The sequence below is a fragment of the Scyliorhinus torazame genome, chromosome 16 (genome assembly GCF_047496885.1).
Source record: "Scyliorhinus torazame isolate Kashiwa2021f chromosome 16, sScyTor2.1, whole genome shotgun sequence".
Taxonomy (NCBI): Eukaryota; Metazoa; Chordata; class Chondrichthyes; order Carcharhiniformes; family Scyliorhinidae; genus Scyliorhinus; species Scyliorhinus torazame.
Window position 1 is genome coordinate 40217528 of NC_092722.1, and position 26014 is coordinate 40243541.

Sequence of the window (26014 nt, forward strand, 5' to 3'; positions counted from 1 at the left end):
TCATTTCGCCTGTTAGAATATTTACCTCACGAGCCATGGTCAAGGCAGCTAAACACTGCAACTCTGATGCATTGGGGCACTGGGACTTGGGAGAAAAAGTCTTTCCCAACCTGTTTATTGTTTAAGGTTTGGGGACTGGATTAGGGCACCAAGCTGTCGCAAACCGGACCCGAATTCTAAATCATTTCAGATGGATACTCTCCTTGCTTGGCCTGTGTTCTGCCACATGCGAAATGTGTTCACGTAGGCTCAGTGCAATTCCTACTGGAGCACGTGGAGTCCGCCAGCGCCATCAAGGCCTTCCATGCAAGGTGGGCACAACCGGGACTTACTGCCCCACTTAATCACATTTTGTTTTGGTTTTGATGCTCTTAAGTTCCATTTGTGATTTATTTTGCTCTAAGCCAGGATCCCTTTAAGGGGCTATCCCTTTAATTTGCCCCTTCAGTTTACCATAGAATCCCTACAGTGCAGAAAGAGGCCATTCGGCCCATTGAGTCTGCACCCGACCCTTCAATATGTCCTGTAACCCCACCCTAAGGGGCAATTTAGCATGGCCGATTCAGCTAACCTGCACAATCTTTGGACTAGGGCAGGAAACCGGAGCACCCGGAGGAATCGCACGCAGAGACAACAGATGGACAGTCACCCAAGGCTGGAATTGAACCCGGGTGCTGGTGCTGTGCGAGGCAGCAGTCCTAGTCACTGTGCTGCCCCAGTCTGTTTGATTTAGTTTCCTTGGTTATTTGATTTGCACTAAAATAGTTGGGACCTACACTTGTGCTGCCCTCTAATTGCATTTAAATTTCACCAACTGCTTTGGTGGGGTTTGAACTCGTGACTCTGGAGCATTAATTAGTCCAGTCCCCTGGATTACAAGTCCAGTAATATAACCACGACACCAGCAATCTCATCGCTTGGCTCAACAAGAGCAATGAGATGACATCTCCTAATGACACACAATGGCCGTAACCTCCTGCCAGTTTTGGGGGAGGGGAGGGGGCTGCTGGGGAACCCCCCTCACAACTTCAAAGATAAAGGTTGGCCCGGCAATTGCTAATTTACTTTGGAAAATTATCCTGCGCTGTGCACCATCCAGAAATGCAATTCAAATCGCAAACTTTGGATAGTTCCGACATGGTTACACTAATAATTAGAAATTAAAACCTCTTCTAACTTCTGGAGAACTATTGTAAACACCCAGATCAATTCACCCTCCCCACGATACCCCCAACCCCACAAGGGACAGCCCTGCCTACCATAATCCCTCTCCTGCCCCCTCCCAACATTATTCCCCACCCCTTCAAAACCCCAGGGGAGGCGACCGGCACAGGACTCCTCAACCACCCCCTACGGGCCCGACTCCCACCCTTGACCAGATCAAACCCCCACCCTCCCAGACCTAACACCACCTACCCTCGTCCCAGACCTGCAAACCACCCTGCCCCTCCCCCAGTCCGACCCTCCCAATCCCTGATCACACCGCCCATACCCCAAATCATAAATCATAGAATTTACAGTGCAGAAGGAGGCCATTCAGCCCATCTAGTCTGCCCCGGCTCTTGGCAAGAGCACCCTACTTCCACACCTTCACCCTATCCCACTAACCCCGCCTAACCTTTGGGACACTAAGGGGCAATTTAGCATGGCCAATCCACCTAACCTGCACATCTTTGGAACGTGAGAGAAAATCGGAGCACCCGGAGGAAACCCACGCACACACGGGGAGAAAGTGCAAACTCCGCGCAGTCACCCGAGGCTGGAATTGAACCCGAGTCCCTGGAGCTGGGAGGCCACAGTGCTAACCGCTGTGCTGCCCGCCCAGTTACCTTCTCTCTGACCTATCAGTGTTTTTTTTTTAAAAAGCATTTTATTAAGGCATTTGTGATTTTATAACGATAAACAATACAAATGTACACATAGTTCAGTGCATAACACATCCCTCCATCTCCCCTTGCTCCCGCCTATTCTAAACTTAAAATAACCCCCCCCCTTATCGAATCTGCTGACAGTTTTGTTTTCTCCAAAGTCGTCGATAAACGGCTGCCACTTCCGGACGAACCCCAACGTTGATCCTCTCAGGGCGAATTTAATTTTCTCAAGTCTGAGAAACCCAGCCATGATGACGATCAGTTTCATTGGACCCACGAAACTTACCTGCTTTACGGCAGCCCGTGCTGAAAAAAAAGGTGGGGGGTGGGGGTGGTGTCCTTCAATCAACGGTACTGACCTTTGACACTGGTCCTAGAGGACAGCTCCGCTGCCTGGATCTCACCCGGCCTGAATCGGAAGGTCAGGCGAGCCGGGCGCGGAAGACATGCAGCTCACCATCTACTCAATTGGATTTTCCACCTCAGCCGCCAACTTCCCCAAACCCCCGAGATGGAGAGAAGGTGAATTTCCAGCCGGGCCCCTCCAACCCCCTCCACAGAGTCACAACTAAAAAGCCACATGAAAACTTCAGGATGCATTTTATTTATTAGAACATATGTATGTATAATTAGAATTCTTTTTGGTAAGAAAATCAAAAATAGTTTCTTTCACACAACTTCTGTTTCCTCGGGTGAAGAAATTTCAGACAGCGACAGGACAACATTATAGAAAATACAGCATTTTATCAGTATTCACACGGGTGAAATGTACAAGAGGTGGCAGCAACATTCATTATACATGAATTTGATGCAGGTTCATTTGGCGTTGGGAGTAACTCTGAGCTGCAGTTCTCTCTCTGGCCCCGGAGAGTCTTTCCCTGCTCCCAGACCCCTCTGGAGCCTCTTGCGCTTCCACAGCATGCCCCGGTTATTGTCCCACTCCCATGGGAGCACAACTCCATTCCTATTCCGTGGCAGAGCGAAAGCAAAATCGCACGGTGGGGGGGGGGGGGGGGGGGGGACATTTGGGAATCTTCCAATTCAAACATGAACACAGACGGCAGAGAGACAGACAAAAGACACGCCATGCGTGGACAGTCAGACACGGACACCAAATACACCCCCTCGTTTCATGGTGCAGACACAGTGAAAAGCCAGTGGGTCCAACGGCAGACTCACATCCTTGCCAACTGAAGGTGAGGTGCGTGAAAAGACACATCAAAGTGTTGATAAACATAGGAACCTCTAATTCTCCATTAGCTGTCGACAGATCCACCAGTAGCTCCTGACCTGTTCACAGCCATGGCGGGGAGAGTAAGAAGCCTTACAACACCAGGTTAAAGTCCACCAGGTTTGTTTGGAATCACTAGCTTTCGGAGCGCAGCTCTTTCCTCAGGCGATGAAGAAGCTACACTCCTGACTCCAAACAAACCTGTTGGACTTTAACCTGGTGTTGTAAGGCTTCTTACTGTGCCCACCCCAGTCCAATGCCGGCATCTCCACATCACGGCGGGGAGAGACAGGCAGCCCAGTGGGAGGTGGCAGAACAATACTGAAGGCATGGATGGGGGGAAAGTGGTGTAGGGGCAACACAAACTGGCTTCAGTGCCAGGTGTTGGGTGTGCAGGTGGTGTGGGTGGGATGGGAGGTGGGGGGGGGGGGGGGGATAGAGGTGTGCTTGCCTGAACCCAAAGCTCAACAAATTTGTGATTCTCCCCACCCACCCCCTGCACCTCCCCGGGCTTGGAAACTGAAAGCAGGCGGACGTAACCCCCCAGTGGATGTGAAGTTTTGGCCCCCAACTCTGTGTGTCTGTCTTCATTATGTTTAAAACAGGAACGAATGGCATCATAGACACAGAACAGCATTCAACACACAATAACACAACAGATTAAACAAGACAGCCAACTGCCCACTCACCCCAACAATAGCCATGCTGTCAAAGGAGGAATGTTGTAAGAGTTAAAATACAGCCTCCTGTGTAGCGTGAACCAGCCCCAATCGAAGGCTGAACCCACACCATTGCCACAGAGTCTGGAACGCGTTCACACTGCAGAACCGGCCCATCCTGGTGTCTAAACAGAAAATGCCGCAAACAACCAGCTGGTCAAGTAAACACGTATAAAAAAGGGAAAATGTAAATTTTTCAGGTTAATTTTCCCCTCTTCTGGCAAAGGGTTACACCCAAAACATTTCACCTCTTCTTATAGAAGCTCCCTGACCTGTTGTACATGTCTAAAATGTTTGATTTTGTTTCAAACTTCCAGCATCCTCACTCAGCTCCCTGGTGCGTGTGACAGTCTCACCCCGAGCAGTGTATGTTCTGATCAAACCCCCACTCCCTTCCCTTTACTACGCAAGAGGGGGAAAAAAGGCGGTATTTCCAAAGTGCACTCCAATCAAACTCAGGATTTTTTTTTTAAAAACGGGACTATTCAACAGATATTCCTTAATAGCTGAGTGAGTGCTTGCAATCCCAGATTTCCAGGGGAATGGGGATGCGGCGGGAGAAGGGTAACTGGAACTGAGGAACATTAAATGCGGTCCCTTTACCTGTGAATGTCTAAATCCCCGAATTTGATTTTTATTTTGGTAAGTGGACCAGTTTTGAGTTTCATTTTTAAGACACTGAACGAGACTGCGGAGGATTGACTTTTTGCTTTGTTGCAACAAAACACAAATTCTTTGAGTCTCTGTTCCAGAACCGGGCTTCAGGCCCTAAGAGTCTCACAATCAAAATGTCTCTTTCCAAAAGGCACTTCTACAATTTTTCCTCACAGACATACCCAAGGATTGTTTGCAGCAAATTGATTTGAGAGCCACCGCAACCCACAGGACCAAATGAGGCGCTCTTAAGAGCTAGCAATGACATGAAGGGCCAAATGGTCTCGTTCTGCGCTGAGAGATTCTATCAACAGCTCATCTCTCCTCCTTCATCTGACCCGGGGGGTGCACAGGTCCCGGTTACAGACAGAGAGGTGGCAGGTCCACGGGCTTCATCATTGCTCAGTCTCTCATTGGCATTCAAGTCAGAAGCAACACAATGTACAGGAGGCAATGGGCAGGCCTGCGTTTGGACCGAAGGTGTCAGGGCAGATCGAGAAAATGGGCGAGTGGGCTTGAACAGGGTCTGGCCATAACTGGGAGAGGAAACGCTACCATGTCAATCACATCAGTTAATCAGTGCACTGGTCCTTTCTAAGGAAAACCAGGTTCTTGTGTCTCTGTGACATGGAGGGGTGAACTGGGGTGGTCAGGAAAGCATTGATTAAGAGAAATGGTCAGTGCTTGAAGGAATATACAGCATGCATTACAGGCTGTTTACATATTGCACAGCTCACCAGAAAACTCATCACAGTGATAATTACCCCAAGAGACTGGTTAAAATAACCCAAAGCAACAGGTTAGGCACCCTCCCCATCACCCCCAGAGACACATGACCGCTGCTCCAGACCTGTGCATTTATCATCCCTTGTAACATACAATATATACAGAGATATGTATTTCGCTTTCCATCTTTCATATCCAGGGACAGGAGCCTGGAAAGGCTGGAACTGGTCATTTATTCTATCTGGAATTCAAATCACAACACTAAATAATCTAATTGTCAAAATAGGACTGCATTCTCGTCACTCCTGATACGAAGGGCAATCAGTGACTCATCAAGGTTCTCGATGAGCAAATGCGACACCTGACTCCCACCCCAAGCCCCAGCCCCCTCGTGGATGGGTATCGGAGCCTGGGTGACTCGGGCGGGGGGGGGGGGGGGGGGGGGGGGGGGGGGCTGGGTCAGGGGATGGTAACCATGGCTACAGTCATACGCTGTGCCGGATCCCTCCCCACCCACAGCCGTGAGTCTGGAGGGATCCTTGGGCAAGGCCAACTCGCCAGCTGGTCCAGTCCAAGGTGTTGACGATGAGTCGCCACGATAGGGCGGTGCTGACAACCAGCCATCATCACCGGGCTCAGTAAAGCCCGAATGGGATTGCTCCATTTCTTCACCCCAGCACCGGACAGTGATCAATTGAAGTGCTGCACATGCTTCCCTTGTCTGATGGTTCGATGCCGGAGGTAAAAAAAAATTTAAAAATTGCTCTTAATCGTTTTAAGGACTAAAGCCACCCCTCCCAAATCCTGCTCTGAATGGATGAGGTGATTAAAGGAGGAGGGAGGTTGCACTAAATGTCTTCCAAGTGCGCACAGGAAATGAAACCACATCACAGAAGCAATTAAGACATGTTTGTACCCTTGAGACGAGCACCACACCAAACTACAGTCACATAATGGAGCAGCGGCCATTAAAGAATGGAGCAAGATGTCAGGACACTTAATCCTATTGGATAAACCCAACCACTGAGACAGGACCCCCCCCCCCCCCCCCACCCCACAAAACTTCGACTAAAATTTAGTGCCAATCCCAGGGTAAGTCTTTAAACTAGTGTAAAAAAGGACCAGTTACGTAAACAATTTTAAAACATAGATTTTGCGAGAGGTGCGCTGTTAAAAATCGAGCCCAATCAAATGGATCTTTGAATCATGGCCTCGACTGTAAAAACGTCACAAACCAGTTGACCGAATAAGCAGTGCATTACTGGAGATCAGGGTGGGTGCCATTTTGCCTGACTTCCTTCATTTGTTTACATTGGGCAGACCAGGTTGGAATAGAGATGCTGTAAACCCAGTCTAATGGCGGTGGTTGTTGTTTGGTGGTTTGGGGGGGGGGGGGGGGGGGGGCTGAGGGGGGGGGGGGGGGGGGAGAGAGAAAGAGTGCGAAAAGAGTCACCATTGCTCAGTTCAGTTCTGTGAGCTGGGTGTTGGAAGCTCAATGTAAATGGATCCCATTCCCTGGGGATATCTTCCCTCAGTGTAATTAAAAAAACACATTGGTTGGGATTGCCTCGTTGCCAGCACCATCCCAATAGCAAGTATGTATTATCGCAAAAGGTAAAGTCCCAGAGTAGAATGGGCCTCTGGAGGGAAGTAACTGGAACTGACCGACAGCTCTGTCCACCCGAGTTGGTCATTATGGTCACCTCAGGTGTACTCCGGCTGCTCGGAAATCCACTCTTCCCACCAACCCCTTCTTTAAAAATTAAATTAGTCGGTCTTCTCTGTCTTTGCTAAGATTCGCGAGGATTAGAAGCAGGATCGTCTGATGCCACCAACACGCCCCCCCCCCCCGCTCCGTCCACCACGCATTCCCGGCGGGAATATGGCTTTACTTGAATGCTGACTGCAGCTCCCTGAAGGCCGCCTGCTTCTGCTTTTTCTGCTCGGCCTGCTTCTTCTTTTCCTCCTGTTCCTCCTTGATCTCCTGCTCGAATCGATTCGCGTCACTGATGGCCATAAGCTGCGGAGGAAACGCACCTTTCATCATCAGATCAAAGTGCGATGACCGCGGGGGCCCTCCGTCACCAGAGTACCGGAGCTGGTTCGTGGTGAACGCAGCCCACACACCGAGGGAAAACCTCAATCCATGTGTTTAAAATATCCAACTGGGTAAATAAACCAGCTATTTATAATATATTACATTTATAGCGTTTTATCAGGCCACTGGGCTCTCTACAGAAATAGGGAGGTCATGCTTCAGTTGTACAGGGCACAGGTCAGACCGCATCTGGAGTATTGTGCACAGTATTGGTCTCCTTATTTAAGGAAGGATGTACATGAGTTGGAAGCAGTTCAAAGAAGGTTTACTGGAGTCACACCTGAAATGGGCAGGTTGCCATATGAGGAAAGACTGGACAGGCTAGGCTTGTATCCACTGGAGTTTAGAAGAGTAAGTGGTGACTTGATTAAAACCTATAAAATCCAGGGGGAGAGGCAGCATGTGGCGCAGTGGTTAGCACTGGGAGTGCGGTGCTGAGGACCATGGGTCGAATCCCAGCCCTGGGCCACTGTCCGTGTGGGGTTTGCACATTCTCCCCATGTCTGCTTGAGTTTCACCCCCACAACCCAAAGATGTGCAGGTTAGGTGGATTGGCCACGTTAAATTGCCCCTTAATTGGAAAATGAAAAAATAATTGGCTACTCTAAATTAAAAACATATAAAATCCTGAGGGGTCTTGACAGGGTGGATGTGGAGAAGATGTTCCCTCTAGTGGGAGAATTTAGAACTAGGAGTCACTTTAAAAATAAGGGGTAATTTAAGACAGAGATGAGGCAAAGTTCTCTCTCTCTGAGGGTTGAGTGTCTTCGGAACTCTCTTCCTGAAACGGTGGTGAAGCAGAAAGCACGATTTAACTAAAATTAAAAAAAGAGTCCGTTTGGGTGGGAATCGAGGGGTCGTTCTCGGTGCTAATGACCACTAACGACACTTCTTTACCCGACCCCCGGCAGGTAAACCTCTGCCAAGCGGAGCTCCTCAGCCTGGCACTGCCCAGGTGACACTGCAAGGGTGCTGGATTGGTAGTACCAAGGTGCCTGGGTGGCACCAGCAGTACCAAGGTGCCAGTCTGACCAGTAGCCGACCACCTGGGTCCCCCTCACCCATCCCAAGTGCCGCGCTGCCTGGTCCCTGTTTGTGGGGACCAGTGCTAAACAGCGCCCGGCTGGGGTCCCCTCAGCGAGGCTGATAGATGCCGGGTGGGGCAGTTAGATAAGCACAGCAAGTGGGTTTTTAAACTCACTTAACCGTGCAAGACGGTGTCCGGCCCACTGTGGGCGGGATCCAGATCACGACGTCTTGCGATCTGGTTGGATCTCGCAAGGCGTAACAGTTGTTGGGAATCCTAGGGGAGGCCTTTTCCTGAATCTGCCGGCCACAGCCCATCCCCATTCCGGCGGGATGCCGCCAGTAAATTGCGCCCAGAGTCTTTGAATAATTTTAAGGCAGAGATGGACAGATTCTTGGTCAGCAAGGTGTGTGTGTGGGGGGGGGGGGGGGGGGGGGGGGGGGTGACAGGTTATCGGGAGTGAGGTTATTGGGAGTGGGCGGGATGCAGATTTGAGGTTACTATTAGATCAGCCATGATCTTATTAAAAGGCAGCGCAGGTTCCAGGGGCTGAATGGCCTACTCGCGCTCCTTGTTCGTATGTACACATGAGGGAGGAAGGACCAGAAGGATATACAGATGGGATGAGATACTGTACAGTACTGAGGATTGTGTGGAGCACAAAGACCAGAATAGGTTGGTTGGGCCCAGTGGCCTGTTTTCCATGCTGTAAACGCAACGCACTTTGATACAAACCCTGAAATTGACACAAGCTACCAAACTGTGGCCATACTTACTTTGGCTTCAAAGAAGGTTTTGGCTCCTTTCACCCCCTCCGTGGAGACATCGATCTCGGACAACTGGGCCAGGACGTGCAAACCGCTGTCCTCGGCCAACTCTCCTGCAGCCGCTTTTCGGAAAATCAGCAGGAACTGTTGAAAGGGAACACGGGAACAGGAACTCAGTATCTGTCCAGGAGCAGGGAGGCTCTGTTACAGCTGAATGGACAAAGCGAGGCGACAGTAATCCAGCCGCGTGTTCCCTGGGTGGCCACAATGCAATGGAGAGAGAGAGGGTGGCGGCCTAGTGGCATTGTCACTGGACTAGTAATCCAGAAGGTGCTGCTCTGGGGACCTGGGTTCGAATCCCACCATGGCAGAAATTCATGTTGAATGAAAAAAATAAATCTGGAATTAAATGTCTAATGATGACCATGAAACATAATAACCCACCTGGTTCACAAATGTCACTCCAGTTGACTCTAAAAATGGCTCACGGTGGTGGTTTTCTCAAGGGCAATTAGGGATGGGCAATAAATGCTGCCCCAGCCAGCGATGCCTAGACCCCATGAACGTATGAAAAAAAAAGACTGGTGAAGTCAGGAGATGGTTTATAAATCCGTTTCCAGCGAGTCACTCCAATCCTCTCCCATGTTGTGCTAGGACGACTTCCCCGTGTGTGTGGCGACCGGATTACAATTAGAATACTGCTCTACTGCAACATCGCCCATGAGAATACATTGATCATTGATCACACAGATCATTGATCTCAGCGTGAAATGGTTTAACTCAAATCATCAGATAATTCAAACTTCAAAAGCACTCCGTTCCTATTTTCAGATATTATTTACGATGCCAAATTCAAATCGCTGGGCCAGTTCAAATTTTCATTTTTTAAAAGCGCGAAACAGGACACACAAAAATGTGTTAAAACTTTGGAACAGGCTGGTGCAGTTTTCGAAGTGACCAGGAGAGGGTGGCGGCAGCACAGAGTCAGGGATCCCCCAGTCTCCCTCTCTGGGAATTCATGCCATTTTCCAGAGATTTCTCCACTCCGTTGTGGGAGTCCGTGTTGGGTTTGATGTCACAGGCACTACCAAATGGTCACTGGCTGCAACCCCCCCTCCCCGTCCCCCCATAAGCTTTTAACCCACCAAACTGAAGTTAACCTTGATGGGGGGGGGGGGGCAGGGGCAAGAGTGGGGACATTGTTACACTGAACACCATAATGTCGCAGCCACCATCTGTCACCACTATTGAAAATGATTCAGTTTTAAACAGAACGACATGGTTCGTGCTGCCAAGAATCCAAGATGAGTTTACTGAACAGATTCTTCCACTCACACTGCCTTCACAAAACAGGCCAGCGTCCTGGAACTCGCACCGTAACAGCACCATGAGTGCACCTGCACCACATGGACTGCTCACCCCATGGAGATAGAACTGCCCCTTTAAACTGGAATAAAGTAAGGGTAATACACCGAGCAAGCTGGGAAGTGCTCTTGGGAACTCCCTTCCTAAACGCCAATCTTATCACCTCACTCACATTCTTTGAAGCCCAATGTCATTGCCAGGTTCAGGGAATCTGTTTGAATCTCTCCTTCACTAGCCTGACCTTCACGCACCCCCACCCCACCTTGCCATTAGAAATGCTGTTGATGTGCAAGTTGCTGTTGTACACCATACATCAATTAACCCAGTAATCAAGGCCGGACATCACGCTAACCAACGCAGTAACCAGTGCTTATACATCACATTAACTAACTCAGTAACCAGTGCTTATACATCACATTAACTAACACAGTAACAGGGGCTTGTACATCACATTAACTAACTCAGTAACCGGGGCCTGTACACCACATTAACTACCTCAGTAACCGGGGCTTCTACATCACATTAACTAACTCAGTAACCGGGGCTTGTACATCACATTAACTAACTCAGTAACCTGGGGCCTATACATCACATTAACTAACTCAGTAACCGGGGCTTGTACATCACATTAACTAACTCAGTAACCTGGGGCCTATACATCACTTTAACTAACTCAGTAACCGGGGCTTGTACATCACATTAACTAACTCAGTAACCTGGGGCCTATACATCACATTAACTAACTCAGTAACCGGGGCTTGTACATCACATTAACTAACTCAGTAACCTGGGGCCTATACATCACTTTAACTAACTCAGTAACCAGGGCTTGTACACCACAATAACTAACTCAGTAACCGGGGCTTGTACACCACATTAACTAACTCAGTAGCCGGGGCTTGTACATCACATTAACTAACTCAGTAACCGGGGCTTGTACATCACATTAACTAACTCAGTAACCGGGGCTTGTACACCACATTAACTAACTCAGTAGCCGGGGCTTGTACATCACATTAACTAACTCAGTAACCGGGGCTTGTACATCACATTAACTAACTCAGTAACCGGGGCTTGTACACCACAATAACTAACTCAGTAGCCGGGGCTTGTACATCACATTAACTAACTCAGTAGCCGGGGCTTGTACACCACATTAACTAACTCAGTAGCCAGGGCTTGTACACCACATTAACTAACTCAGTAGCCAGGGCTTGTACACCACATTAACTAACTCAGTAACCGGGGCTTGTACACCACAATAACTAACTCAGTAGCCGGGGCTTGTACATCACATTAACTACCTCAGTAACCGGGGTTTGTACATCACATTAACTAACTCAGTAGCCGGGGCTTGTACACCACATTAACTAACTCAGTAACCGGGGCTTGTACATCACATTAACTACCTCAGTAACCGGGGCGTGTACACCACATTAACTAACTCAGTAACCAGTGCTTATACATCACATTAACTAACACAGTAACAGGGGCTTGTACATCACATTAACTACCTCAGTAACCAGGGCTTGTACACCACAATAACTAACTCAGTAGCCGGGGCTTGTACATCACATTAACTAACTCAGTAACCGGGGCTTGTACACCACATTAACTAACTCAGTAGCCGGGGCTTGTACACCACATTAACTAACTCAGTAACCGGGGCTTGTACATCACATTAACTAACTCAGTAACCGGGGCTTGTACATCACATTAACTAACTCAGTAACCTGGGGCCTATACATCACTTTAACTAACTCAGTAACCAGGGCTTGTACACCACAATAACTAACTCAGTAACCGGGGCTTGTACACCACATTAACTAACTCAGTAGCCGGGGCTTGTACATCACATTAACTAACTCAGTAACCGGGGCTTGTACATCACATTAACTAACTCAGTAACCGGGGCTTGTACACCACATTAACTAACTCAGTAGCCGGGGCTTGTACATCACATTAACTAACTCAGTAACCGGGGCTTGTACATCACATTAACTAACTCAGTAACCGGGGCTTGTACACCACAATAACTAACTCAGTAGCCGGGGCTTGTACATCACATTAACTTACTCAGTAGCCGGGGCTTGTACACCACATTAACTAACTCAGTAGCCAGGGCTTGTACACCACATTAACTAACTCAGTAACCGGGGCTTGTACACCACAATAACTAACTCAGTAGCCGGGGCTTGTACATCACATTAACTACCTCAGTAACCGGGGTTTGTACATCACATTAACTAACTCAGTAACCGGGGCTTGTACATCACATTAACTACCTCAGTAACCGGGGCGTGTACACCACATTAACTAACTCAGTAGCCGGGGCTTGTACACCACATTAACTAACTCAGTAGCCAGGGCTTGTACACCACATTAACTAACTCAGTAGCCAGGGCTTGTACACCACATTAACTAACTCAGTAACCGGGGCTTGTACACCACAATAACTAACTCAGTAGCCGGGGCTTGTACATCACATTAACTACCTCAGTAACCGGGGTTTGTACATCACATTAACTAACTCAGTAGCCGGGGCTTGTACACCACATTAACTAACTCAGTAACCGGGGCTTGTACATCACATTAACTACCTCAGTAACCGGGGCGTGTACACCACATTAACTAACTCAGTAACCAGTGCTTATACATCACATTAACTAACACAGTAACAGGGGCTTGTACATCACATTAACTACCTCAGTAACCAGGGCTTGTACACCACAATAACTAACTCAGTAGCCGGGGCTTGTACATCACATTAACTAACTCAGTAACCGGGGCTTGTACACCACATTAACTAACTCAGTAGCCGGGGCTTGTACACCACATTAACTAACTCAGTAACCGGGGCTTTGACATCACATTAACTACCTCAGTAACCGGGGCTTGTACACCACATTAACTAACTCAGTAACCGGGGCTTGTACATCACATTAACTAACTCAGTAACCGGGGCTTGTACATCACATTAACTAACTCAGTAACCGGGACGGCACGGTGGCACAGTGGTTAGCACTGCTGCCTCACGGCGCTGAGGACCCGGGTCACTGTCCTTGTGGAGTTTGCACATTCTCCCCGTGTTTGCGTGGGTCTCACCCCCACAACCTAAAGATGTGCAGGCTAGGTGGATTGGCCACGCTAAATTGCCCCTTAATATGAAAAAAAGAATTGGGTACTCTAAACTTACTTTTTAAAACAACTAACTCAGAAACCGGAGCATGTACATCACATTAATTAACCCAGTAACTGCGGCCAGTACATCACGTTAACTAACCCCGTAGCCGGGGCTTGTACATCACACTAACTAACCCATTAACTGGGGTTGTACATCACATAAACTGACTCAGTAACCAGGGCCTGTACATCACATTAACTAACCCAGGAACCGGGCTCTCTACATCATGTTAACTAACCCAGCGACTGGGGCGTGTACATCATGTTAACTAACCCAGTAATCGGGGCCTGTACATCATGTTAACTAGCTCAGTAACTGATGCCTCTGAAATAAGTAAACTAGCTCAGTAACTGGGGCCCGTTCATCACATTAACTAACTCAGTAACTGATGCCTGTAGATCACATTAACTAAACCAGTAATCAGGCCCTATAGATCAAGGTAACTAACTCAATAACCAGGGCCTGTACATCACATTAACTGATTCAGTAACTGGGGCCGGTACATCATGTAAACTAGCACAGTAACTGGAGCCGGGACATCACATTAAGTAACCCAGTACCTAGGACCTGTATATCATATTAACTAACTCAGTAACCATGGCTTGTACATCACATTAACTACCCATTAACTGGGGCCAGTACATCACATTAACTAACGCAGTAACTAGGACCTGTATATCACATTAACTAACCCAAGACTGCTCATAGAGGAGGGTTAACCCTGGTTGGTTGAAGCTGACTGATGGTTTAATATGCTCCAATAATGTAACTCGCCCAGAGGAAACCTTGTCCTGTCGCATGTACGATAATTGACATTTGCGTATATCTGTATTAAGCATTCTCTGCAAATATGAGCTTACTGTGTGAACCTCCCTCAGTTCCCAATGCACCCAATTACCTCTCGGAAGCTGAGTTTTCCATCAAAATCCTCATCCACCTCCTTGATCATATTCTTCAGTCCGAGGTGAGTCTGTGGAGCTTCCAGTTTCTCCATCATTAGTTTCAGTTCCATCAGGTCGATGAATCCGTCCTTCCCAGCATCATACCTGCCAGAGTCAAAGATAAACCACATCACAAAGGCCAGAGGCTGAGAGAGGAGCTGGGCCAGGCCACAGGCCTGGTCAGCCTCCTCACTGAATAACCTTTTCTGTGAGACCCACATGGAATTACACAGCGCAGGAGCAGGGCCATTCGGCCCCTCAACAGCTGACCTATATGGATGTTTATGCTAAACTTGAGCCTCCACCCACCCTTCTTCATATAATAATAATCTTTGTCACAAGAAGGCTCACATTAACACTGCAATGAAGTTACTGTGAAAAGCCCCTAGGCGCCACATTCCGGCGCCTGTTCGGGTACACAGAGGGAGAATTCAGAATGTCCAAATTACCCAACAGCACGTCTTTCAGGACTTGTGGGAGGAAACCGGAGCACCCGGAGGAAACCCACGCAGACACGGGGAGAACGTGCAGACTCTGCACAGACAGTGACCCAAGCCGGGAATTGAACCTGGGACCCTGGCGCTCTGAAGCAATAGTGCTAATCATTGTGTTACCGTGCCGGCCATCTCACCTATCAACACAAACTTCGTCATACATGGGTCTATCTTCCCCTTAAGTGCATCTATACCATTCCCCTCAACCACTCCCTGCGGTAGCGAGTTCCTCGCCACCCCATGCATAAGATGATTCTCCTGAATTCCCCGCTGGACCAATTAATCATGATCCAATATCGATGGCATGACTTATGGACTCCACCACGAGTGCAAACCTTTCCTCCCTGTTAATCTTATCAAACCCCTTCATGATTTTGAAGACTCCAATTGGGTCCAATTTCAGAGTGTGGAGCACCAGCCTGTTCACCTCATATTGCCTTTACATTCCAGACAAGCTTTTAGCATCCGAACAACACACTTTGGGGATGTGTTGTGCAGATCCCTATCAATCTGCCAGAACAGGCAGTCTTTTCAGGCAATTTACCCGACAGGCCCCACACAATCTTCCTTTAGCATGTGTTCCCACTGCATCAAGGCTGAGAACTCTATGCAGTTCCCGCTCAAGTTACAGCTGCTTCTTGTTAAGATACTGTTGTAAAACCCTTTTTGTCTGCCCTGTGTTCTCCTGTTTATCCCCACCCTGCTGCCCGTCTTCTGGTTAAGATGCTACAACGTTGCTACGCCATCTGGGATTTCTGTTTAACCTACAGATTTTAGGCAAAGTCGAAATCCCCCATCACGATGGACCAAGCCAAGACATCCCCTTTAGGTTCTGTGGTAGAACCGGTGATGTTTGTGGTGATGTGCATCAATGTAAATGCATGTAGGCTGGCTAGACACTAGAGGGAGCACCAGAAACATCACACACACGCTCAACCAATAGATCATGTAGATAGGACAGGACCAATAGACATTCACGATACACAAGGAGGTGACACGACCACAGGGGGGCATTACACCAACCCATATATAAAGGACACCACACACATGATCTGCCTCTTTCCAGTGGAGACAGTCAGTGAGTAGAGACACAGGGTTGATTCAATATTACACCCACCACGTGGATTGCAGCAGCTGGTTAGTCAGTCTGGGTAGCTATAGTAGGATTAGCAGTAGTGTCGAACCCCAGTAATAGAAGTGTAAATAGTTTAATAAACGTGTTGAAGTTATCTCCACGTCTGAACCTTCCTTTGTCAAGTGCACCACAAGGAAGCTGCTTATGCTACACCTACAACATAACAAATCATGGTACCAGGACTGAACTGTTTCAATCCACATAGCCATATCTCAGTGTACAGTGACAACCAGCAACAATACCCAGGCAAGATGTTCGCGATCCGGGTCCGGCAGCAGCTCCAGTGCCACGGCACTCTCCGCGTAAACTGGCGGGCATTCCGGCAAATATTTGAAATCTTCCTGGTAGCAGCCAAACTAGAAGACGTGGCCGATGTTGAAAAGACAGAGCTTCTCCTCACCATCGCCGATGCCAGAGCAGAAGAAATCTTTTAAAAATTCAAGTTCTCCAAAGGGCAAAACAGGAGCGACTTCCAGGTAGTCCTGGACAAATTCGGCAAATACTGTGAGGAAAACACACTCCAACCAGCAAGAAAAGGTAAGAGAAGCGCCAGTATTCACCACGAGGCCGAGATCCCGGAGCAGAGAACAATTTTGATCGGCGGCCATCTTTCTACAGGGACTGCACTTGCAAAGTTGCGCGAGAAGAGCACAGCACGGGAATGTCCGTTTGCGCATGCGCAATTGCTTCCTACGCGCTACATTACATGCGTCATGACGTCAGAGACCCCGGACCAGGCCTATTTAAAGGGGAAACGTCCCAAATCAAAGAAAACTATTTTAAATCCGTAAAACAACCTTCTTTCACCTGGAATGACAGCACAATGCCTCAAATTGAACCAGGAAGTTAACCTCCAAAGAACCCTGCAACAAGCTGTTACCTACGCCCAAACCGATGATTCCGACCTTGAATACTTCGGTACCGACCTTTACATTTTCTCTGGACCTCGCAAGCCCAATGACAGCTCCGACGCAAACAGTGATGATATGGTCCAAGAAGACTACGACTCGGACGAACCTTTCACCTTTGGATGCTACCCCAGTACCAAATCCGAACCGCAACTAGACGTGTTGCACATTGGCGACCCCCATATTGAATCCGACACAGATTCGTTCTTCGGATTTGAGGATCTTCAGCCCAGCAGATATGACATCCCGACTTGTGAGTGCAGGATGATGCTGCAGCCTGAAACCAAGAGACAGAGAGCGGTACAAGCCCACAGAGAGCGGCCTGCTGCCACACAGAGCGTGGTCCACGCACCGCTCAGGGTTCCCGACTCTACTAAAGAAGACACGCAAGACTCCACACCGCAGTCCTTGCACGAACAAGTAGTGACTCCAGTGTCACAAGCCTCCGCAGCAAGCTCGTGGACAGCCTCCATGATAGAAGCAACGCAGGACCCCAGAGCGCAGTCCTTGCAGGAACAAGACCATGAGGGTCTAGCAACCTCCTCTGACCAACTAGCGGCAGATGATGCGATTCTGCCATGCTCAAGTAAACAGCAAGAAGACTATGACAGCCTACCATGCTCCAGTGCACAGCAGAACGACCATGACGGTCTATCATTCTACAGTGAAGAACAAAGCGACGATGACAGTCCAAGGACAACAGCAAGACAATGACAGTCCACCCACATTGTTTGCGCCATCAGATGAAGACTCTGATTTACCCAACCCAAGTGAACAACAAACAGCTGAGGATCTACCCACGGTATGTGAGACGAGTGACGACAGCATCCCACTTCCCATGCAAGATGTGCAAAGTGACAGACCTCAGCTAGTGTGTACAGAGGCACTCGACGATCACTTTGAGACCACTGGTGACTCCGGTGACACCATGATACTTCCACCCTCATTCGCTCAAACCTCTTCACAAGTCAATGCATTCCTGCATGTCCCGACTCCAGACGTGCAGCTTCAAGAAATCTCAGCTGACTCCAGTGAACCTGCTAAGACACCGGACGGGGAGCATCAACAAACCAACACTGACTCAGTTAAAACAGACCAGACTCCAGATGGGGAGCAACCAACGCCGACTCTGATTCACGTAAGCCGGACTTGACTCCAGACAGGGAGTGCCACAACCTCAGTGATGGCACGCTCAGGGTGACAGCAGATGCCACAATGACAGGAGATGGATCACTTAACAATTACACTGGGTCAGTAATAACAAGCAGCGGCTACAGTCCAAGAAGAATACACCAATATTCACCACAGCAAAATCCACACATTTTTTCCACACCAGCAGTGCAGCCAATGACAGCTCATGCTGGACAACCCCAGTATTCAGACATGCAGCAGGCAGCAGTCTATGCAGCATATTCTCAAACAGCCCAGCACTACGGATTGCCCACTAATGGAATCAAGACCGAAGGAGGACTACCGCAAGCGCAATCTGCACTACAGACTGGATGCCTTAGTTACAGCCCAGGATTTGCTGCACCCCAGCCTGGCCAGACAGCATATTCCTATCAGATGCAAGGTTCTAGTTTCACACCATCTGAAAAAGATGATGGCTAACCGGCAAGGGGGGGGGGGGGGGGGGTGGGAAGCCCCCCAACTCGGCTGATCACGTGGAACGTGAGGGGGCTTAACGGGCCGATAAAGAGGGCACGAGTACTCGCACACCTTAAGAAACTTAAAGCAGATGTGGTCATGTTACAGGAAACGCACCTGAAACTGATAGATCAGGTTAGGTTGCGCAAAGGATGGGTAGGGCAGGTGTTCCATTCGGGGCTGGATGCGAAAAACAGGGGGGTGGCTATATTAGTGGGGAAGCGGGTAATGTTCGAGGCAAAGACTATAGTGGCGGATAACGGGGGCAGATACGTGATGGTGAGTGGCAAATTACAGGGAGAGATGGTGGTGTTGGTAAACGTGTATGCCCCGAATTGGGACGATGCCAATTTTATGAGGCGAATGCTAGGACGCATCCCAGACCTAGAGACCGGAAAGCTGATAATGGGGGGAGACTTTAACACGGTGTTGGAACCAAGGCTGGATAGGTCGAAGTCCAGGACTGGTAGGAGGCCGGCAGCAGCCAAGGTGCTTAAGGATTTTATGGAGCAGATGGGAGGGGTGGACCCGTGGAGATTCAGTAGACCTAGGAGTAAGGAGTTCTCGTTTTTCTCCTATGTCCATAAAGTCTATTCACGCATAGACTTTTTTGTGTTGGGTAGGGCATTGATCCCGAGGGTGAGGGGAACGGAATATACGGCTATAGCCATTTCGGATCATGCCCCACACTGGGTAGACTTGGAGATAGGGGAGGAAACAAGAGGGCGTCCACCCTGGAGAATGGACATGGGACTAATGGCGGATGAGGGGGTGTGCTTAAGGGTGAGGGGATGCATTGAAAAGTACTTGGAACTCAATGACAATGGGGAGGTTCAGGTGGGAGTGGTCTGGGAGGCGTTGAAGGCGGTGGTTAGGGGGGAGCTGATATCAATAAGGACACATAAAGGGAAGCAGGAGAGTAAGGAACGGGAGCGGTTGTTGCAAGAACTTTTGAGGGTGGACAGACAGTATGCGGAAGCACCGGAGGAGGGACTGTATAGGGAAAGGCAAAGGCTGCATGTGGAATTTGACTTGCTGACCACAGGCACTGCAGAGGCACAATGGAGGAAGGCGCAGGGTGTACAGTATGAATATGGAGAGAAGGCGAGCAGATTGCTGGCACACCAATTGAGGAAAAGGGGAGCAGCGAGGGAAATAGGGGGGGTGAGAGACGAAGATGGAGAGACGGAGCGGGGAGCGGAGAGAGTGAATGAAGTGTTTAAGACATTTTATAAAAAATTGTATGAAGCTCAACCCCCGGATGGGAGGGAGAGAATGATGGAGTTTTTGGATCGGCTGGAAATTCCCAAGGTGGAAGAGCAGGAAAGGATGGGATTGGGAGCACAGATCATGGTAGAAGAAGTGGTGAAAGGAATTAGGAACATGCAGACGGGAAAGGCCCCGGGACCGGACGGATTCCCAGTTGAATTTTACAGAAAATATTTGGACTTGCTCGCCCCGCTACTGACGAGGACCTTTAACGAGGCAAAGGAAAGGGGACAACTGCCCCCGACTATGTCAGAAGCAACGATATCGCTTCTTTTAAAGAAGGAAAAGGATCCGCTACAATGCGGGTCCTACAGACCAATCTCCCTCCTCAATGTAGATGCCAAGGTCTTGGCCAAGGTAATGGCAATGAGAATAGAGGAATGTGTCCCGGGGGTGGTTCATGAGGACCAAACTGGGTTTGTGAAGGGGAGACAGCTGAACACGAACATACGGAGGTTGTTAGGGGTAATGATGATGGCCCCACCAGAGGGTGAAACGGAGATAGTAGTGGCGATGGATGCCGAGAAAGCATTTGATAAGAGTGGAGTGGGATTATCTGTGGGAGGTGTTGAGGAGATTTGGGTTCGGAGAGGGGTATGTTAGATGGGTGCAGCTGTTGTATAGGGCCCCAGTGGCGAGTGTGGTCACGAATGGACGGGGATCGGCATATTTTCGGCTCCATAGAGGGACAAGGCAGGGATGTCCTCTGTCCCCATTACTGTTTGCACTGGCGATTGAGCCCCTGGCGATAGCGCTGAGAGGTTCCAAGGGATGGAGGGGAATACTTAGGGGAGGAGATGAACACCGGGTATCTTTATATGCGGATGATCTGCTACTATATGTGGCGGATCCAGCGGAGGGGATGCCAGAAATAATGCGGATACTTGGGGAGTTTGGGGATTTTTCAGGGTATAAATTGAACATGGGGAAGAGTGAGCTGTTTGTGGTGCATCCAGGGGAGCAGAGTAGAGAAATAGAAGACCTACCGTTGAGGAAGGTAACAAGAGACTTTTGTTACCTGGGGATCCAGATAGCTAAGAATTGGGGCACATTGCACAGGCTAAATTTGACGCGGTTGGTGGAACAGATGGAGGAAGATTTCAAGAGATGGGATATGGTAGCATTGTCAATGGCAGGGAGGGTGCAGGCGGTTAAGATGGTGGTCCTCCCGAGATTCCTCTTTGTGTTTCAGTGTCTCCCGGTGGTGATCACGAAGGCTTTTTTCAAAAGGATAGAAAAGAGTATCATGGGTTTTGTTTGGGCCGGGAAGACTCAGAGAGTGAGGAAGGGATTCTTACAGCGTAGTAGGGATAGGGGGGGGCTGGCACTACCGAGCCTAAGTGAGTATTATTGGGCCGCTAATATTTCAATGGTGAGTAAGTGGATGGGAGAGGAGGAAGGAGCGGCGTGGAAGAGATTAGAGAGGGCGTCCTGTAGGGGGACCAGCCTGCAGGCTATGGTGACAGCCCCATTGCCGTTCTCACCAAGGAACTATACCACGAGTCCGGTGGTGGTAGCTACACTGAAGATTTGGGGACAGTGGAGACGACATAGGGGAAAGACCGGAGCACTGGGGGGGTCCCCGATAAGAAACAACCATAGGTTTGCCCCGGGGGGAATGGATGGGGGATATGGAATGTGGCAAAGAGCAGGTATAACGCAATTGAAAGATCTATTTGTGGATGGGAAGTTTGCGAGTCTGGGAGCGCTGACCGAGAAATATGGGTTGCCCCAAGGGAATGCATTCAGGTACATGCAATTGAGGGCTTTTGCGAGGCAACAGGTGAGGGAATTCCCGCAGCTCCCGACACAAGAGGTGCAGGACAGAGTCATCTCAAAGAAATGGGTGGGGGACGGTAAGGTGTCGGATATATATAGGGAAATGAGAGACGAAGGGGAGACTATGATAGACGAACTAAAAGGGAAATGGGAAGAGGAGCTCGGGGAGGAGATTGAGGAGGGGATGTGGGCAGATGCCCTAAACAGGGTAAACTCGTCGTCCTCGTGCGCCAGGCTAAGCCTGATTCAGTTTAAGGTATTACACAGGGCACATATGACTGGAACACGGCTCAGTAAATTTTTTGGGGTGGAGGATAGGTGTGCGAGGTGCTCGAGAAGCCCAGCGAATCATACCCATATGTTTTGGTCATGCCCGGCACTACAGGGGTTTTGGATGGGGGTGACAAAGGTGCTTTCGAAAGTAGTAGGAGTCCGGGTCGAACCAAGCTGGGGGTTGGCTATATTTGGGGTTGCACAAGAGCCGGGAGTGCAGGAGGCGAAAGAGGCCGATGTTTTGGCCTTTGCGTCCCTAGTAGCCCGGCGCAGAATATTGCTAATGTGGAAAGAAGCCAAGCCCCCGGGGGTGGAGACCTGGATAAATGATATGGCGGGGTTCATAAAGTTAGAGCGGATTAAGTTCGTCCTAAGGGGGTCGGCTCAAGGGTTTACTAGGCGGTGGCAACCGTTCGTCGAATATCTTGCGGAAAGATAGATAGGGGAGAACAAAGAAGGCAGCAGCAGCGGCCCAGGACTTGGGGGGGGGGGGGGGGGGGGATGGGGGGGGGGATGGGGGGGGGATGGGGGGGGGATGGGGGGGGGGGGGCCTGAGACAAGGCAGTTGCCAATTAGGGCTAGTTTTTATTTTTTGTTATTTAATATTTATTTATTTGTTGTTGTTTTTGTTTAAATTTAAAAAGGTCATTATTATCTGTATTGTTACAATGTTGTGTAAAGGATGCACAATGTACTGTGTTGGTTGACCAAAAACTTTCAATAAAATATTATTTTAAAAAAAACTTACCTCGTACATCTCCTCTAAACCTTGCCCCTTGCATCTTAAACCTATGCCCCCTAGTAATTGACCCCTCTACCCTGGGAAAAAAGCCTCTGACTATCCACTCTGTCTATACCCCTCATAATTTTGTAGACCTCTATCAGGTCACCCCTCAACCTCCATCGTTCCAGTGAGAACAAACCGAGTTTATTCAACCTCTCCTCATAGCTAATGCCCTCCATACCAGGCAACATTCTGGTAAATCTCTTCTGCACCCTCTCTAAAGCCTCCACATCCTTCTGGTAGTGTGGTGACCAGAACTGAACACTATACTCCCAAATGTGGCCTAACTAAGGTTCTATGCAGCTGCAACCTGACTTGCCAATTTTTATACTCAATGCCCCGGCCAATAAAGGCAAGCATGCCGTATGCCTTCTTGACTACCTTCTCCACCTGTGTTGCCCCTTTCAGTGACCTGTGGACCTGTACACCTAGATCTCTCTGACTGTCAATACTCTTGAGGGTTCTACCATTCACTGTATATTCCCTACCTGCATTAGACCTTCCAAAATGTTTAAACCTTTCCCCCTCCATTCCCGTCGTGTGTGTCTGGGTGGAGCGTGGGTTTTGGGATTAGGTAGATTGTTAACATTTTTAAACTTATAAATCCGGTGTCTGCAACACATTGCAGCAATCTAGGGCCAAAATCTTGATCAGTTAAAAATTATTGGTTAATTAATTATGGTCATGACACTGGGTGAGCGCGCAATCAATTCCGGCTCCTCTTGACACAGGATCGCAACACAAGTGAATTAAACAGCATTAAACAATGTAAGTGAATTAAACTAACAAACTATTTATTAATAACAAGAGGAAAAGATGAATATATGAAGTAATAACAGAACAATGATCTAACAATCTACCTAATCCCAAAATATATTGGTTTAATTGATGCCCAGGCCTGTGTGAATATCACAACCCTGAGTGAATTTCTGGGAATTGCTAATTGCTCATGCAACACGGAAGCAGTTCTCAGATCACACCAGGCCTTATGAATAGTGGTACTCCTCACTTTGTCCCCTCAGTCTCCACCCCATCTTATAAACCACAGGCTCCTAAAACACAACCATGGAGTCACCTAACCCACCCTTTAATTTACCTGAGCTTCTCTGCTACTGCCCTCAGGCTTGCTGCTATCTTAGGCTCAACTCTCACCTACATTCTGAGCGAGGTATGTTTAAAAAGAATACCAGGTGGATGCCTTACTGTTGGAGGTTGGGTTGCAGTGGGTGGATTTCAACAGAAGCCGTTGGAGCAGATATCTCCCATGCCAAAACACATCAAACGCCCACAGTAACACTAGACAACAGGAAATAATTGATTATATTTGTCCCCTTACACATTCAAAATGGGTCTTCCCTCCTTTTACCCATGAGCTGTCGGAGGGGCACACAGACACGCGTGCACATACCCATGTGCAGACATGCATGCAGACACATGTGCCCACTAACATACATGCGCACACAGGCACTCGTGCACAGACACACATGCACACAGACACATGTGCACAGACACACTCAGACACAAGCGTGCAGACACACGTGCACCAAAAGACATAAGCGCGTGTGTGTGCATAGGCACATGCTCACACGCACACAAAGACACATGTGCGCATGCACACACGCACACTATTTGCTGCCTCCCCATCAGAGGGACCTGTCCATCTCCTTGTCTCTGGCTTGTTCCCTCCACCCACATTCCAATGCACAGTCTGATTCTGAGTCCGGGCATGTCTCTGCTAATTTCCTCATTGTGCGTCACCACAGTTTCCTGAGCTAATCTCAGCTGACTGCAGTTAAATATACAGGCACCCTGCTTTTCAATGTCTGCAGAATGTACAGGTCTGAGCAAAGCTTTGTTCTCGCAATTAACAACACATCCAAATTCTGCAGGAGGCATTCAGAGCCTGGTTTTATGATCATTAATTATCCAGTTGGATTTTCAGGAAGCCAAAGAAGCAAAATGAGGAAAAAGGAAGAAAAAGGGTGAGGGAACGAGGAAGAGGAAACGAAGCAAAGGGGAGGGAATGAGCGAGGGGAGGGGAGGGGAGGGGAGCGAGGGGAGGGGAGCGGAGGGGAGGGGAGCGAGGGGAGGGGAGGGGAGGGGAGGGAGGAGAGGGGAGCGAGCGAGGGAGGGAGGAGAGGGGAGCGAGGGAGGGAGGAGAGGGGAGCGAGCGAGGGAGGAGAGGGGAGCGAGCGAGGGTGGGAGGGAACGAGGGAGAGAGGGAGGGAACGAGGGAGAGAGGGAGGGAACGAGGGAGAGAGGGAGGGAACGAGGGAGAGAGGGAGGGAACGAGGGAGAGAGGGAGGGAACGAGGGAGAGAGGGAGGGAACGAGGGAGAGAGGGAGGGAACGAGGAAGAGAGGGAGGGAACGAGGGAGGGAACGAGGGAGGGAACGAGGGAGGGAACGAGGGAGAGAACGAGGGAGGGAACGAGGGAGAGAGGGAGGGAACGAGGGAGAGAGGGAGGGAACGAGGGAGAGAGGGAGGGAACGAGGGAGAGAGGGAGGGAACGAGGGAGAGAGGGAGGGAACGAGGGAGAGAGGGAGGGAACGAGGGAGAGAGGGAGGGAACGAGGGAGAGAGGGAGGGAACGAGGGAGAGAGGGAGGGAACGAGGGAGAGAGGGAGGGAACGAGGGAGAGAGGGAGGGAACGAGGGAGAGAGGGAGGGAACGAGGGAGAGAGGGAGGGAACGAGGGAGAGAGGGAGGGAACGAGGGAGAGAGGGAGGGAACGAGGGAGAGAGGGAGGGAACGAGGGAGAGAGGGAGGGAACGAGGGAGAGAGGGAGGGAACGAGGGAGAGAGGGAGGGAACGAGGGAGAGAGGGAGGGAACGAGGGAGAGAGGGAGGGAACGAGGGAGAGAGGGAGGGAACGAGGGAGAGAGGGAGGGAACGAGGGAGAGAGGGAGGGAACGAGGGAGAGAGGGAGGGAACGAGGGAGAGAGGGAGGGAACGAGGAAGAGAGGGAGGGAACGAGGAAGAGAGGGAGGGAACGAGGAAGAGAGGGAGGGAACGAGGGAGGGGTGGAGGGAACGAGCGAGGGGTGGAGGGAACGAGCGAGGGGTGGAGGGAACGAGCGAGGGGTGGAGGGAACGAGCGAGGGGTGGAGGGAACGAGCGAGGGGTGGAGGGAACGAGCGAGGGGTG

General features: G+C 49.6%; 1 protein-coding gene across 1 annotated transcript in view; it reads right to left on the reverse strand.

Annotated features, from left to right (window-relative positions):
* Positions 1–6608: 6608 nt before the first annotated feature.
* The window catches only part of LOC140392766 (EF-hand domain-containing protein D2-like), a 48222-nt gene continuing 28816 nt past the window's right edge, over positions 6609–26014 (reverse strand). The window contains exons 2-4 of the mRNA XM_072478382.1: positions 14541–14688; positions 9103–9237; positions 6609–7221 (exon numbers count right to left, since the gene is read on the reverse strand). Coding sequence (XP_072334483.1) covers positions 7090–7221; positions 9103–9237; positions 14541–14688 — 415 coding nt within the window. The 3' untranslated portion in view covers positions 6609–7089. The remainder of the gene's footprint in view (positions 7222–9102; positions 9238–14540; positions 14689–26014) is intronic.